Below are 16,108 nucleotides of genomic sequence, written 5' to 3' on the forward strand. Positions count from 1 at the left end.
TTTGTTTATTTGGAATATTTTTGATGGAAAGGCAATGTAAATGGAAAATGGCTTTCAGTATTTGAAAGTTGCTTCCTTCTGGTTGTTTTGAAAATACAGTTGGCTTGAGGACTGTGTTTACTGCACCCTTGAATGCTCCATTAAAACAGCATACACTCTACAGTACTGTATGTGGCCTGAAGGATGTAGTCCGTGCATACAGTAATAAATGAAAGACATTTTACTGCAGTTACAACATTTGATAGAAACTTCCAATCACCTCCAGGCCTGCCTCTCACCAACACACAAGGCAAATAGAACAGCAGTAAGCCTAAGTATGACACAAATACAGGCACAGTTGAGAGAAGTGCTGGGTGTAAGCCGTTTATGCAAACAAGGTGAGAAATGAATATGAGGGGAAATGACTGTTCTTTATTGGAATAAAAAGGGACGGAGTGTTTTAAAACAGGATCATTAAGTTTCTGGTGGCTGTTACTAATTTCCTGCTCACCTAGTGAGTCAGACAAACTGGTGGACACAAAAAGCTTATATCAAACTTACAATCACTTCCTGTTTACGTGCAAACACCACCATAGCGCAGGCTGTGCCTGTCCATCAGCGTCTGAAGGGTCATTTTGAATCCCACAGTTTCCTGCTCACCAGCAACTTGCCAACTTATGAGCAAGACATGTGAGTGCTTCCAATCCAGTGCATAGTCTAAAATTAAATTGATTGCTCAATGCAAAGGGAACCGTTGCAAATGTGTGCTCTGATAATGTATTTCCAAGTTTTTTTTTTTCCTAAACTGCTTTAAAGTAGCAGCAAATTTGGCAAAATTTCATTTCAGAGCTGTGCCTACAGGCATTCATAATCAGCTTATACAAGCAGTCTTTCTTGCCTTTTTCAGGAAACTTGGCTGCCTTTTTATGGATTCTACTTCTAATACGCTAATCTTAATCTAAACAGTAATAGAATTGACATGCTAAAAAAATAAATTACACATTTCTCATTATATAATTGTTTTACAAACTCTTTAGATTTTAATTTTCATTTCATTTATTGTTTCCCAGATTTTCTAGTTGTCAACTTGTAGTACTAAGAAAGTCAGGCAGAGTTTTTTCTTATATTTCCTGAAATGACATAAAACAAATACATAGACTATCAAAAAAACAAAAACACAAGTAAAGGTCCAGTGTGTAAGATTTATAGGGGCTTGTTGGCAGAATATGGCAGAAACGGAAAATAATATTTATGTGTATGTTTTCATTGCTGTATTATCATTGTGTTTTTGTTACCTTAGAATGAGACTTTTTTTGTATCTTCAGAGGGCATGAGTCCTCTTCCATGGAGACCCTCATGTTTCACGACCACCATAGGTTGTCCAACTACCTAAAGAGAGTGATATGAACTGTTTGTATAGTCTGCAAGCTCACCTTTTGATGCCACTAAATCCAACATACTGGTCCTTCAAATTTTAATATACACAAAAATTCACCTGGCGAACATCAGCAATGGTTGTTTTTTAATGGAATAATATTTATTGATAACATTTAACATATTTTGCTTACAGATATTTTGTTTAGAAATTAACCGTCACTGCACATCAACTGACAGAACAACACATCGTATTCCCAAAAATAGAAACGGAAACAAACAAACAAGGAGAAGATATCCCACCAAACCATGACCTCATGCACCAATTCACCACCAAATTAAAAAAACAGTATGGCAGTTCAACTGGTTGTTTAAGTACATTGTGCAAATACAGACTCACCTCATTAAAACAAGTAACAAGACTATGTAAAAAACAGTAACTACTGTATAAACCCAGGAATAGCACAGACTTAAAATGTCTGCATATGCCTGCTGTTTTTCTTATGGGACATTATAGAAAAGAAAACATCCATCTTTGCGGTCATTCAACATGCAACTGATCCAGCTGAGCAGAGCTCAAGACAGTTTGTGTCTTTCTTTTCTATAGTAGGTTATCGACGTCTGCGTTCTTCCTGTAGGACCATATGTGTGCAGCACTCAGCAGCATGACTGTCCAAAGGTTTGGCCGAGGCTTCAGGTTGATTGGTGCCCTTATGTGAATTGTTGCTCAAGGCTACGGAGAAGGAGGCGTCTTCAGAGAATTACAGGATCCTCCCTGGCTACTACCTGTGGTCCCCTGGTACTGCAAAGGAGAGTCAAGCAGAAACAATGTCAAGTCAAGTCATGTCAATTTTATTTATACGGCGCCAAATTGTAACAGATGTATCTCAGGGCACTCTTCATTGAAGAGCAGGTCTAGACTGTGTTTGTTACATTATTTATAGAGACCCAACGTAACAACAGTTAGAATTTTGTGATGCATGTGCAAGAAAATATTCTCTCACACAGTCATGTAAACCCAGTCTCCTCAATCTGCATACAAACAACAAAATTTAACACTTTAAACTTATGTAGAGTGCAGATCCATAAGCAGGTGACGTCGTCACGGGAACAAAAACTTCACACATGAGTTGTGTGGTCAAAATTGATGACCTATATTGATCATTAAAATCTGTCAATATGTCACATACTCACTAGTATCTGGCCCGATGATAACAAAAAAGCTATTCTCAGGTATTCTTTAGCGTATTTCAGAGCAGTGGCATAAGGTTGTTAAGACAAGCCCCAGTGCAGGCTATTTTGACAGGCCCTAGTTCAAGCTTGTGACCTGACATTGCATCAACATGCACATTACCCAGATATCATCACTGTATATATTCTGTATATGACAAGAATACTAAAGAAAATGAGAGGTTATGCTATTAATTTTGATTTTTCAATTGAAATTTTAATTTTGAACTATTAATTGAACAGTAGTGTATCTAAATCAGTTGCAAGGGTCCACCACCCAACATATTGCTGATGGGCCCCCCCACCCCCCTGGGCACCAGGGCAACTGCACTGCCAGCACAGTCTATATTTACACCCATTTCACAGATTGTCTTTCTGTGGATTAAATGATTAAAAAACTGTTAATGAGTCATCCTGCACTCAGGACCATACTCTAATTTGGCATCCAATTAAATTCTTTCTCACTTATGATGCTGCCTGAACATGGACTATTTGTTGATTTGGGTGAAACTGGATAATATTTTCTTCAACCCTCAGTGATTTAATTACAGAGTTTCCTGATGGACAAATCATGACAGCTGCCATTGGGGGCAACAGATCTGGGCTCAGCAGCCTCCCACTGAATACAGTCGGTCTCTGAGAACACAGCCTCAACAAAACCTCCATAACCAACAGGGAATACAGAACCGAGGTCATATACAGAGTTTTCTGGGGGAAAGATAACTTTCCTTGTTGCTAAAGTAATTTACCTGTTTTACAGGAAACATATATATAATAAGTACTCCGTTAGCCATTTCATATGAACTTCAAGGTTGTGAAACAGCAGTTCAGGTTGGTTAAGGTGACAAATCTACTTGGTTACATTTAGGAAAAGATCAGGGATTGGGTTAAAATATGTGTGTCTCATGATGTAGATTAAGTAACTCACATGATGTAAGTAACCTAAAACTATAAATAACGTGGACTTTTGGTTTGACACGGTACACAGATATGGCCTCCTAGGTGACAGTCCTTTGTTCGTTTGACCCATCCAACCACGCCAACTACTTCAAATGCAGATTTCTTGCTCTTTCACTACATCACCTGACATTTTTGGGAAGGATCACCTGCATACAAAATTGGGCTTTCAGTTGCAATTCTTAAGTCTAAAGTAGTGTTATTAGTATGTAGATTACAGAGAATGGGTTGAAACAGATGTACAGTCATATTAAATGAAACCTTAGCCAAATTTATCAAAATCCCAGCTTTTTATCTTGGAACCTCCAAACTAACCACCTACAGAGTGATGAATTGGGCAGTAAAACAATGAATGTTTCCCATTTCATTTTTCATTTTTGGGAGCTTGGTTTATTTATGTATTCATTCATTTGTACTGGAATGGACTGTGCTACTGTGACTGTTATTTGCCAACTGCAAGCAAAACCATAAAAGCTTTCATAGACAAAGTGGCTGACTTGGCAAACAAACACGTAAATAGACCTGCGTTTGAAACCTATCGGCATGTTAGGACTACATTGCTCTGCAGTTTTTGGAGCAGTGTGAGGATGAAGGGTTTGTGAAGATATAGCAACTTTGACTGAAATGATTTGGGTGGACGTAAATAATAAATGTGGTTTCTTGAGGCTCCAATGAAGATTTCAAAGTACTACAAACTCTAATAGCCCAAGAAGAAACATAACAAGCTCAATTTCCAGTTTTATCTCACTCTCACTGTCTCTTTGTATTTCACAGATGTGGATCTTTGATGTTCACACAAATACACACAATAAAGCCATTTTTTCTGGCTGAGTGCACAGGTCAGAGATGCATCCTTCAAATTCTCAGTGTGACGTCCTCTTTTCTGCTGTCAGACTGCCGGTTCTATAGTCTCTCCACCTCATCCACTCTGCTGCAATTCAGTAGAAAATCTTCCAGTAAATCATGAGTCTCTCCGATGGTAGATGCATTCATTTTATTTAACACTTATTAAAAACACGAACTGCCCACAGAGAGCTGGGTGGCTTTCGTCTAGAGCCACACGTACCCCCCACAAGCCTGAGGCTGAGTCACATTAGAGCTTTGTCTACTTCTCTGTCTCCCTCGCTACTTTCCCACTGTGCTCTAATCTAAAAAAGAAAGAAGATAAAGACTAAGAATGAGTGGACTGGCAAGCTCTCAAAGACAATGGGTCTGTCCTGTATAAGGACCTGCCAGACTGTTAAATTACCAAGATAACTATGGACTTAAAGGGACATATCACCCCAAAATCAAAATAACAGATTCCTCTTTATTTCCTCTGGTGTGCAGTACTATTTATACCTCTGCATTGTTTTAGTATGAGTTGCTGAGTTTTTGGAGATATTGGCTGTAGAGATGTCGGCTACTTCTCTAGTGGGAGAGAAAGGACCAGTGGGACTAAATGGCACTCAGCTTGTGGTGCCAAAAAATAAATCTTAAATATTCAACACTAGTGTCTCTGTCCAGAAATCATGACTTGGTTACTCAAGATAATCCACGGACCTTGTTGTGAACAGTTTCATGTAAAAACTGATCTCTTTCTAGCAGAAAGGAAGTACTTCAGGTAGATTCTACATTAGAAAGAGTCTAGTTCATACATGAAACTGCTCACAGCAAGATCTGTGGATTGTCTAGAGGGTGTTTCCATATTAGACATGACACTACCTCACCAGTCAGCTTTCATATAAAGTTATAAAGAGTACTCTTGTATCATCACTTCCACAGCATTTGTCTATGTTGTTGCTATAGTCTAGAAATGCATAGCTATCACAACATATAGCAGTCCCCTTCTTCAAATGATTTTTTCTTTTTATTAGGACTTTGAGCCCCACAAGCCAAGTGCCATCTAGTTCTATTATATTTGAGAGAAGGCAGACATCACTACAGCCAGTATCTCCAAAACTCTAACCCTAACCCTCTAGATGAATAAATAGCACTACAGAGAGAAGATTATTTTTTCTGTTTTTGGGATAACTATCCCTTTAAAACGTTTTTGCCTCAAAAAGCACAGTTTCATGCTCACATTGACATGGTGACTTTGGCAGAGGATGTGATCTGTTTGAGAGGATCTTACACTTCAAACATCAGAAAAACAGCATTGCCTTCTGTGGACTTTTTATAATGAACCACTTTCTTTTCACCAAAGTTTATTAAATCAGATATTGTAATGTTTCTGGGATGGCCAGACTACTTGCGTCTATCAAAAGGCAGATTTTATTTCGATGATTAGTAGCTTACAGCCATATTCCAGTTACAGCTGACCAAAAATCTTTTCACAGCCTCATTGTAACAACACACTAATGTATCACTGAATACTAATGAGCCCACTGTGCCTTAATGACTGGGCAGTGATAAGCTTAATCACTAATTCATTTACACTTCTTTTTCATCCTGCAATCCTCTTCAGCCTTGGCAAAACAGTGTCATTTTTTTTTTTTTGCAATAAAATCTTTCTTGCTGCTCATTTTTTGCAATAGTTTGTACATAAATTTCTGTAATCCCTATTTGCCTTTTGTGATCTTCTTTTTCCTTTGCTGAAAATTTCTACCATGCAATGTTCTAAAATTGTTGTCACATACTCTCTTTTGTCTTCATGACTGAACCCCCTTACTATTGCTGTGACAATTACTTAGTTTCATCAGAGAGCTGAACAGAGCTTTATCGTGTCTAATAATCTTTTCTGGAAATCATTTTGCACACACTTGGCTTTTTGTAACAAAATCTGCTTCTGACCATAAAGTCTAAAGTTTTACGTGAACTCTCTCGTGACTGCAATAACAAAGTGAATTGGATCTGTGTCTGAGGGTCTGTTAACAGCAGATCATAACCATTACCAAATTTCATTTCATTCATTCTTTAATACGACAACACCATCTCCTACAAATTATAATTGTACATTACTAAATTAAAATGAAGCTGTGGTGACAACATAATTCCTGCCTGGATAATGTTCACAGACAACATGGTATGGAGGTGATCTGGGTGGATGGTGGACATGTAAAGTACAGTACACAAATACACTGTGACTCCAGAGTCAACGGTTTGCATCCAGAATCCTGCAACAAAAGCACTCTAATTAAGGTAAGGAAGTGTTGTGATATTTGCATAGTTTTAGGCAACAAAAGCATTTTGATTCAGGTCCATAAATATCATGATTTTGGGTAGATTTAAGTAAGGAAAGCACTTTGGTTAAGATCAGGAAATATCTTGATTTGGGATAGATTTAGGCAACAAAAGCACTTTTGTGATTTTGGGTAAGTTTAGGTAACAAAACATTTAGCTTAAATGTTATTTTGAAAAAAATGTGTCTGAAGTCACTCCTGATTTTTGAATGATGCTGCAGTCATTATGAGTGGATAATGATTTGCAAGACTGTCTAGTTTGGCAGAAAAAAATGCCAGTGAACATTTTACATTCAGTAAAAGATTGTGTTAGTAGAGAACCTCTTTTACTTGCCAATATATTTCCCTCAATATGTATTTGCTGTTGTAAATTAATTGTATACAAACATCATTTCTAGGAGACAGGGCTGGTTAGAATTTGCTGTAATATTCCTGCATGAGGACCAAAACCTGTATGTGTAGGAGCTATAGAACAGTTTTGACAGTGTTATTGTGTTTCGCAGGAACAAAATGTGTCCATGCTTCAAATCTGGTCATGCATGCATGGAAACCTGAATTACACCCGTCAAAGTAAAGTCACCTCACCTCAACAAGAGGATGCCAGTGGGCGACAGGTTTTCGAGGATATGTGAGCATTTCACTCCAGTGGTCTCGACCGAGGCTGTCTGCATCGTTGCCAACTCGACACACGCCAATGACCTCATTATGGCCTACACTGTAGGTGCAGAAGGGATAGAGAGAAATGATGTGATCACGACCTAGACCTGTGTTCCAAAAATAACATGTGAATGCTGAAAGAAAAACTGAAACTTTTAAATGATTTATGTGACAGAAGTTTAGGAGGGTTTAAGTGAAAGTTTATAGAATCATTACAATGCACTGTGAGAATATTTCATGCTTTTTTCCCACAGCAAGTATAAATTAACAATGACTCATGCAATAAAAAGGTTTAAAATACTGTAGGACTTATATAAAGCTTTGTAAAAACTCATCACCGGTCATAGTCCATCACTGCAATCAAAAGGCTGATCTGCTCTATATTTTCTGGAGGGACATCAAAGACGATAGCCTCATTATAGACAGGATTCAAAGTGTTCCTCTTTGTTGATGTCTTCCTCTTCTTCAGTCTGCGACCTTCACACATTAGTGAAACCTTCACGTATGGATCTATGAATGTGAGAGAAACAGAAGAGAAAGACATTGATTTTCTTTCAGGACACCAGTAAGACTGTGTAGTTACAGACAGTATCAGTATTTAATTACCAGATGCACCCGTGATATCCATGGCCTTGAGATTGCGGGCCTTTATCATGGTAATGGTCAATCTGCCTGCAGTCGGCAAGTAACAGAGCGAAAACATCAGATCACCGAGGTCCACGTTATCCTGAAAGACAATACAAAATACATTTACTCGACAATCAGCTTTGTCCTGATGATATATTTACTATTTTTGGGATCTACATAATATCACAGAGCAGGGAATTTTTAACACAGCTTTTCCAAACATCCTAGTTTTATTTTGGATGCTTACATTATTTTACAGACACAAAATTATTTCACAAAAACCAAAAACTACCAGTTCCAGATGCACTGAAGCATCCCCACAGTATAATACTCCCACCACCGTGTTTCACTGTGTGGACGGTGTTCTTTGGGTTATACGCCTCTCCCTTCTTTCTCCAAACATAAGCAATGTCTCTATGGCCAAAGAGCTCTAGTTTCATCTCATCTGACCAAAGGACACACTTCCAGTATGCATAATCTTTCTCCAGGTTGTCCTTAGCATAGTTCAGTCTGACTTAAAGGAGTCTCTTCTGCAGAAATTGAGTTTTTCTTGGTCTATGACCTCACAGTCCATTCCTGTGCAGGGCTCTAGTAATCGTCTTCTTTGAGAATATAATTCCCGACTTGGCTAAGTCATTCACTAGTGTCTTAGCAGTTGTTCTGGGTTTTCTGAACACATCTCTCACTAGAGTGCTTAAAATCTTTCACTTCCTACCTCTGCCAGGTTTGTTTTGTCCTGTGTGACTCTGTTTGAATTTCTTGATGATACTTCTCACTCCAGTTCTTGACACTTGGAAACGCTGTGATAACTTTTTATATTCTTCTCCTGCTTTGTGAGCATCAACCATTCTTTTTCTCAAGTCTAAACTGATTTCTTGTGTTTTTTGCATAATGCTTTCTCAAGTGACAGCTCAAACCCTTACTGAAGTTTTTATACTGTGTGTAAATTTGAAGATAAGTTTTTAAATCAGTTTTAACTTGATTTAATAAGCTTTGAGCATTACAAAGTTAAAGCACATCATTGCACAACAGTAATTTGTGGTATGGCTCAATAAAAAGGTCAGTTCTTAAGAGGGCTAATAATATTGACCCTGGTATTTTTTTTTTTCTGAAATTCATCTGTTATTGTGTGCGAACAAAAATTATTTATGCTTTCTTAAGAAAACTAGTATGTTTAGAAAAGCTGTGTTGAAAATTCCTCGCTCTGTTAAAAAAGCACTTGGGAAAATTTTGAAAAAAAACGTAAAATTTCATGGGGGGGGGGGGTGAATAATTTTGTCCTCAACTGTACATCAACCAAAGCAACTTGACAGTCATTCTTTCAATCACAACAATTATCTATTTGATAAGAATTATTGCTTATTATGTCTTATTTAGTATACTGTAAAATAAAGTGGGATTGAAATTTTCAAGGCATACATTGGTCAGTAGTTCAGTTTCATTTCCACCTTTTGCCCCTTTCCGGACAGGTACACTATGCATGGAGATAGAGGGATAGTTGAAACATGTTTCTGTTAAGGAATACTCTCCTCTGTCACATTGCTCTAATAAAAGCCTCCCACATTTGGTCCAACATGGAGACTTCTGTTCAGCCGCAGAAAGGCAGAAGCTCACTTATCACTTGCTCTTAAAATAACTCCAGCAAAGAAGTGAGAACCAGGAAAGCACACAAACGTGTTTGGTGAAGACAACAACTCCTACAGCAGAATCTCTCGCTTATAAAGCAGCGTGTCAGGAAGATTTCATTGGTATTTTGAATCAGGTGTTATCTGCTATCAACTTTCAGTGTAATCATTTGTAAAGGGAAGTTCAGCGAGTTTAATCAGTGTGTGAACATAAAACCTGGTCTCTGGTGTCACATTGATTTGTTTAGAGCTGCTCCATTAACTGTGATTGAGATAATGAGATGATTACATCTAATTTCTAAAATATATTGGGAGATTAAAGTAGATTGCAATGAAGCTCACATTGTTATGAAAATTCTGAACTATGAGAAACAATTTGAAGCCTTCTTTACAGCTCATTTCAAGCAAGCAATTTTGTATAAGGTGCCTTCATAACACACTTTGCAATTTGCAAGGTATTTGTAACCAAAGCACAATGTGTCCTATGTGCCAACTATGGCTGATCACTTAGTTACAGCAGCCGGTAAAAGGGGAGGGGACAGAAATGTAATTGCTTTTCACTTATTAAGAGAGACAGGTCTATTACCTATCTGCTAGCAGCAGAGATCAGTGACATGTAATTTCATTTTTACAACAAGTGTCTCACACACTTACCTAAGGCACTTAAACAGAAATATTTTTTTAACAAAAGGGGAAATAGTTGCATCATTACCATTACATCATTTTACCCAAGTGGCCTCACACTTAACACAAACTGTAATATAAACAAACTCAACAGATTTTGTGTCCTCAATATTTTCTGAATAAGAGAAAAAAAAGTCTTAAGGGATCCTATGAAGGCAAAATCACCTAAATATGATCCACAAAAAACACCTCTTTTAGTACAGGCATTTTGTGAGAAAAAAAGGGAGGTGAATGTCACCCAGATTGGGACAGAAAATCTGATAAATTTATTTATTACTCATAAAAGTCTCCCAGATAACATATAAAATGTCCTTAGTGGTCTGAGTGGTGATTCAAAATTGTTTCATAACCATAACCCTTGGCTTCATAAAAATAATAATTTAGATTCAAAATATTGTGGACTGCCAAATTGGCACCTCAGGGTTTTGAGAAATGCCTGAAATAGGAAATTATAAACATGTCATTACAAAGTTTTGCAAGAAAGCAAACACACATTCACTGTGTCCATCTCCATGTCTCTGCTAAAACACAGTTTCTGGTTGATTGTGGACAGCACTAAATCATTTGTATGGATGGCAGATGGATGGCATGCACAATATTTTTCCCAACTTCTTTTAATTATTTTGATATGTTTAAATTACATATTTATAGTAGAACAACTGAAAGAGTAGAACAGTTGAGAGAGAGTTTCTGTTTTAATTGGTGTGAGGCTATGTCATATAATGCCTGCACTATAGGTCTCTCTATATAATATCAGTATTTTAGCTTGTCAGAGTCTGAAAAAGTTTAATTAAATTGTAATTTCATTTTGAGAATGGGTCTGGTTAAAACATGATTATTCTCTGTGTTCTTCCATCTCTGTTGTTCACACACTTTTTTCTTTCTGTCTTTTAAAAGGAAATCAGTCTTTTCTACCATTTGTCAGCTCTGTTAACCATGAATGTCCTCTTCTGTGACATGGCACTTGTTTTTATCTGTAATCTGTGTGTGAGAAAGAGAGAGCGAGGGAGAAAGGGAGTAAGAGAAAGAAAAAGTGTTCAAGACTTCCCCTCCTGAGACCTTAATCGCCTTGTATCTTGACGTGGCTCTTTTGTTACAATCAGGATCAAGCATTCAACAAGGCTATGCTATGAGGCATTTTAATTTGCATGATGGATTAACTGACAACCCCCCCCCCCCCCAAATGGATACAGTGGCTTTATATGCTTCATGGTCCACAGTCTTTGTGCACAATCAAGATACAGGTGGAAAGAGAGAGATTAGTGCTGTGTTTCGTGTGCTGCTGAGTCCCTCTTAGGCAACAAATGGCATTTAATGCCTGCAGGTCAAATGTCACACTGCATGTGTCTGATAAGCCCAGTGTGTCCAAATTTTGCAATGTGCACACACTATATTTATTTATATTTTAGCATGTCAAAAGCTAAAATCATTAAAAATGATAAATAAAACGAAAAAAGCCATTTTATGGTAATATTTGTATATTTTTTGTATTGTTACTGTCATTTCCATAATCATAAAAAACACATTCTTCAATCTGTTTATGCTGCAGAGCTAAACAAGCCAAATCTGGCAATGAAACAAACCATATGGTCAATCCCAAAGGCAATCATGATTTAATGATAATCCTATCATTCCTATCAATTAAGTCAATAAATCTGTGCAGTGATTATGACAAATGGGCTCTACTGCATGCATACAAAATGGCCTACAGTACCTCTGTACTGATGTCCAAAGATGATTAGCTTGTTTATGAGCGTATGTGTGTGGAGCACGTGTGCAAATGTTTGAGAACAAGCATTTGTGCAAGCATCTGTGTGTACTGTATGTGCATGAGCTGAGTAGTGTGAAATTGAAACAACTGAACAGTGTGAGAATGGAGCACTCAAGATACTGTGAATCTCTGGTCCATGTCACCACCTGTCACATACCATTCTGCTCCAGCTGGGTGACATTGATTGACGGTCAATAATAAAGGGCTGAAGTGGCAGCCCTGCCCATAAAACAACAAGAAGTTGAGAGTTTACACAAAAATATCAATACTTTTGTCAATATCAATATTCCCCTCAAGTCTCTATCTAACACACTGACAGAACAAATATCTTCATGTCACTTTCTCAGAGTCTCCTCATCGCTCAGTAGCTGGCCATCTATCTTATCTATGTCTGCAAATGTTGACCGCAAATCAGCTACCTCATGACCTACTGATAGTCCATAATTATCCTGTCTTTCTTCCTGTCTACTCTTTATCTTTATCTGTCCAGCTTTGTCGTCCTTGTTTATTAGCTGTTCCCGCGTATATACATAAAGTCAAGTCACTTGTATGAGTACACATACATGGCTCATAAAGCTGATGCTGATTCTGGTTATGAACTAGATAGCTAAACTTTTAATTTCTAATCAGGCATATATTAGGTCAGAGTTTTTTAAAGTGGGTGGCAGGCCTCCCCCAGGGGGAGTGAAAAAATATCACATTTGATATTACATTAGTTATAAAAGGAGATCACATAGAATAGGGGTGGCAGTAGCCCAGTCTGGGAAGCCAACCCAAGCCTTGGGTTGTTGGTTGTTTCTCCAGTCCAGCATGGATCAAAGTGTGGACTGGTAGTTAGAGAGGTGCCAGTTCACCTCCTGGACACTGCCTAGGTGCCCTTGAGCCAGGCACCGAACCCCTAAGTCCTCAGGGCACGTGATTACATGTATGTATATGCATGTGTGTTGCCCCCTCACTCTGACATTTCCCCGATACATTATTTGTGCATATGTGCGTATTTTGTGCCTGAAAAATTACTATCAAGCGGATGAGATGCAATATGGGGAATTTTAAACTTTTCCTCACTTTCCCAGAGTCATACACTAATTTTTTTTTTTTCTGTATTTGGAAGTTTTGAAGGAATGTCACACAGAAAAATTAGGCTATCTTGGCTCAACTAAGCAAGTGAAGCAGGCAAGTAAACTGAGGAGTCGGCCACCTTTTTCTAAGCTCTTTCTGAGAGGAGGTCCGCAGTCTCAGACTTTGAAAAATCCTGTATTATTATCAAATTTCAATACTGCTTGATGCTTATGGTACATTTGCAAATGGTTATCAATTCTGAACACAATGCTACCTTAATTAATTGTTATTACCATAAGCTTTCAAGAAAAGTGAAAATGCCAGTGTGCATCCCTGTGATCTATTTCAAACAGGCTTTGCCCTCTACCAAACTCTACTGGCATGGCCACAATAACTGTAGAGAAGCACACTGAAATATGTAGGCACTTGCTCAGCTAATCTTTGCAAGTCCAGCCATTCCCCATGGTACTGACTGCACACAGTGCAAGATCATCATGACTTACATGACCATAAAAGAGTTTGAGTATCCTCCTGACTACGTGGTGGGAGTTTATTGCTTGAATTTGCTTGTCAAATAGATTGGATTTGAGCATGAATCCCTTTATTTTTTTTTATTGTACCTTGTTTTTACATGCTCTATATCATAGTTTGTAACTTTGTAATAGCGTGCTATATATTGACTAGGTCTCACTTAAAAAAGAGATTTCATTCTCAATAAAGTTCCTGGTTAAATAAAGGTTAAATTAGAAAAAAAAAAAACTTTTCAACCATAGTGCTGAGGGTGCTGGAATGTCCAAGCAGTCACCCACGTCTGCATGACCCTTTATGTGTCTACTAAACTGTCAGGTTGGTGTGCTTTAACTTATTGAGTTCATTAGAGGCTGAGGCCTGTGAGTGTTTACATCTTGTGACCCTAGAATTACAAGCATAGGGAGTGCACACTAAACGTGTCACCCTGCTGCTCCTCAAGTTGATGATGCCCTCGTAACATACAGTACTACACACAACACTGTACAGTGGTGTACATGTAGTTCACTATTTTGCAGTTAGCTTACAAGAACCTAATGCACTATATTGTGAGGCCACAGTTACCACTCAAAATTCAAGTGAATATACTCTATATATTGACATCTGCTATTTATTTAGATATATTTGTCACTTTTTCATACTCAAAACCCAGTTTGAATTTGTATGGATCATGAAAGTGGGACACAGCTGCTGTCTTTGTGGATGCCAAACTATGATGGCTGTACACTGTATATGGCAGGACTGAGCAACTACATGTACAGTATATTCCAGTGCAAACACAGGCTGTTGAAGGGTCCATGTAACATTCCTTTGCTTAAATATACACTGTGTGTGTGTGTGTGTGTGTGTGTGTGTGTGTGTGTGTGTGTGTGTGTGTGTGTGTGTGTGTCTGCGTGTAAGAGAGATATGTAATTAATATGTATATATGTATGTAATATGGGATTTTGTGTAAACTGCTTTGGCAACATATTTTTGTTCATGCCAATAAAGTCATTTGATTTGATTTGATTTAGACAGACAGAGATTGAGGCATAAATAAAATATAAATAGAGGCCATAAGTAGGAAGCTGTTAATGGTCTTCAGCATTGGCTGGCAAGCTGATTTTTGCTGCAATCAGTAGCAAGTACAAGTGCCTCACATTTAAACTCATTACTGAAGTCACATATTTGAAATACAAATAAAAAAAAATAAATGTCAAAGTTTCAATAAAACACAACAAAATATAAAATAATAATATAATCCTACAAATATAGCAACCCTTAAAAGTAAAATACAGAGAAATACTACTGCATGCAACCTTACAGCAGAAGGAACATTACACAACATCAGTGATCACTGTGTATAAATTATCATGACTAAACTGCCTTTATTTCAACTGATGTAACCCACTATACTTTTTTTTTTTTTAACAAAAAGAGTCATTCACTCTCTACTGAAACTTTCCTCCTTGATTTCTTTTGCAACCAGAGAAACCACAATGGTAACAATACATGTGTATGATTATGGAAATTCTAAATGAAATTCATAAACTGTTAATGAAACAAAAACAAAAATGTCTACTATTCCGACTTGGCTGCTACATCTACTGTATTGCTTCGCTTTTTGTCAGTTATTGTCTGTGGCTGCCTTGCAGCTTATGGTTTCCTTAGATGTTCATTTTATTTTGGTCCATTAGGAGTGTTTCCGTTACGTCTGCGCAGAGACATATGAGTTTGCCCTAAGGCAGAGTATCTACCTTTATTATATTGTAAAGTTTATTACAGACTATATAGCACTTCTCTGTGTGAATTTGAAAGAAAAGAATGCAGTTTACAGTTTTGTTTGTGTGTTTGTTTTGACAAATATTGCCTCCAGCAGGTTTATTTGTCATAATGTCAATATTTGTTAGGTGTGTAGTCAACTATAACTCTATGAATGTGTGATCCATAACAGGACAAGCATCATACATTCCATCAGTAAGGGAATATAGCTAGGTATTAACAGCATTTAAACTAACCAGTGCAATGCATTTCCCAAATAATTCGCTGTTGGCTCATTTCTGAGGAGGGGATGTCGGTGGTTTGCAGGCCTGACAGAATTAAATAAGGGAACTAAATTCCCTTGGGCTATTTCCACGACCCTTCTGGTTTTCATGTGCTAAATCTGATTTCAGATTGCACCAAGGCCTGCTAGAGGTAATCAAGTTTTTCTACATGTAACAATAATTGTGAAACTCAAACTCCAGTTTCAAATTACATGATCACATTAATAATGAAAACATATATCGAATTGTCAAGTAGTGCACAAACCAACCCCATAATATCCATTTAAAATATTCAGTACAACATTCACATTCTGGTTGAGGCTGATGTTTTGCAGTTTATAACTCTAATATATAACTAATCTGCTCCTTTGGGGAAAGTTTCAGCATGTCATTGATTTTATTTTACGTATAAATAATATATATAGGAGCAAG

At 37.5% G+C, this 16,108-nt stretch overlaps 1 protein-coding gene across 1 annotated transcript in view; it reads right to left on the reverse strand.

Annotated features, from left to right (window-relative positions):
- Nucleotides 1–1,494: 1,494 nt before the first annotated feature.
- Nucleotides 1,495–16,108, reverse strand: part of syt9a (synaptotagmin IXa) — a 31,198-nt gene continuing 16,584 nt past the window's right edge. The window contains exons 4-7 of the mRNA XM_084718301.1: nucleotides 7,965–8,085; nucleotides 7,697–7,868; nucleotides 7,287–7,416; nucleotides 1,495–2,155 (exon numbers count right to left, since the gene is read on the reverse strand). Coding sequence (XP_084574427.1) covers nucleotides 2,087–2,155; nucleotides 7,287–7,416; nucleotides 7,697–7,868; nucleotides 7,965–8,085 — 492 coding nt within the window. The 3' untranslated portion in view covers nucleotides 1,495–2,086. The remainder of the gene's footprint in view (nucleotides 2,156–7,286; nucleotides 7,417–7,696; nucleotides 7,869–7,964; nucleotides 8,086–16,108) is intronic.

This window comes from Lutjanus erythropterus, chromosome 1 (genome assembly GCF_056507025.1).
Source record: "Lutjanus erythropterus isolate fLutEry1 chromosome 1, fLutEry1.hap2, whole genome shotgun sequence".
Classification (NCBI taxonomy): domain Eukaryota; kingdom Metazoa; phylum Chordata; class Actinopteri; order Lutjaniformes; family Lutjanidae; genus Lutjanus; species Lutjanus erythropterus.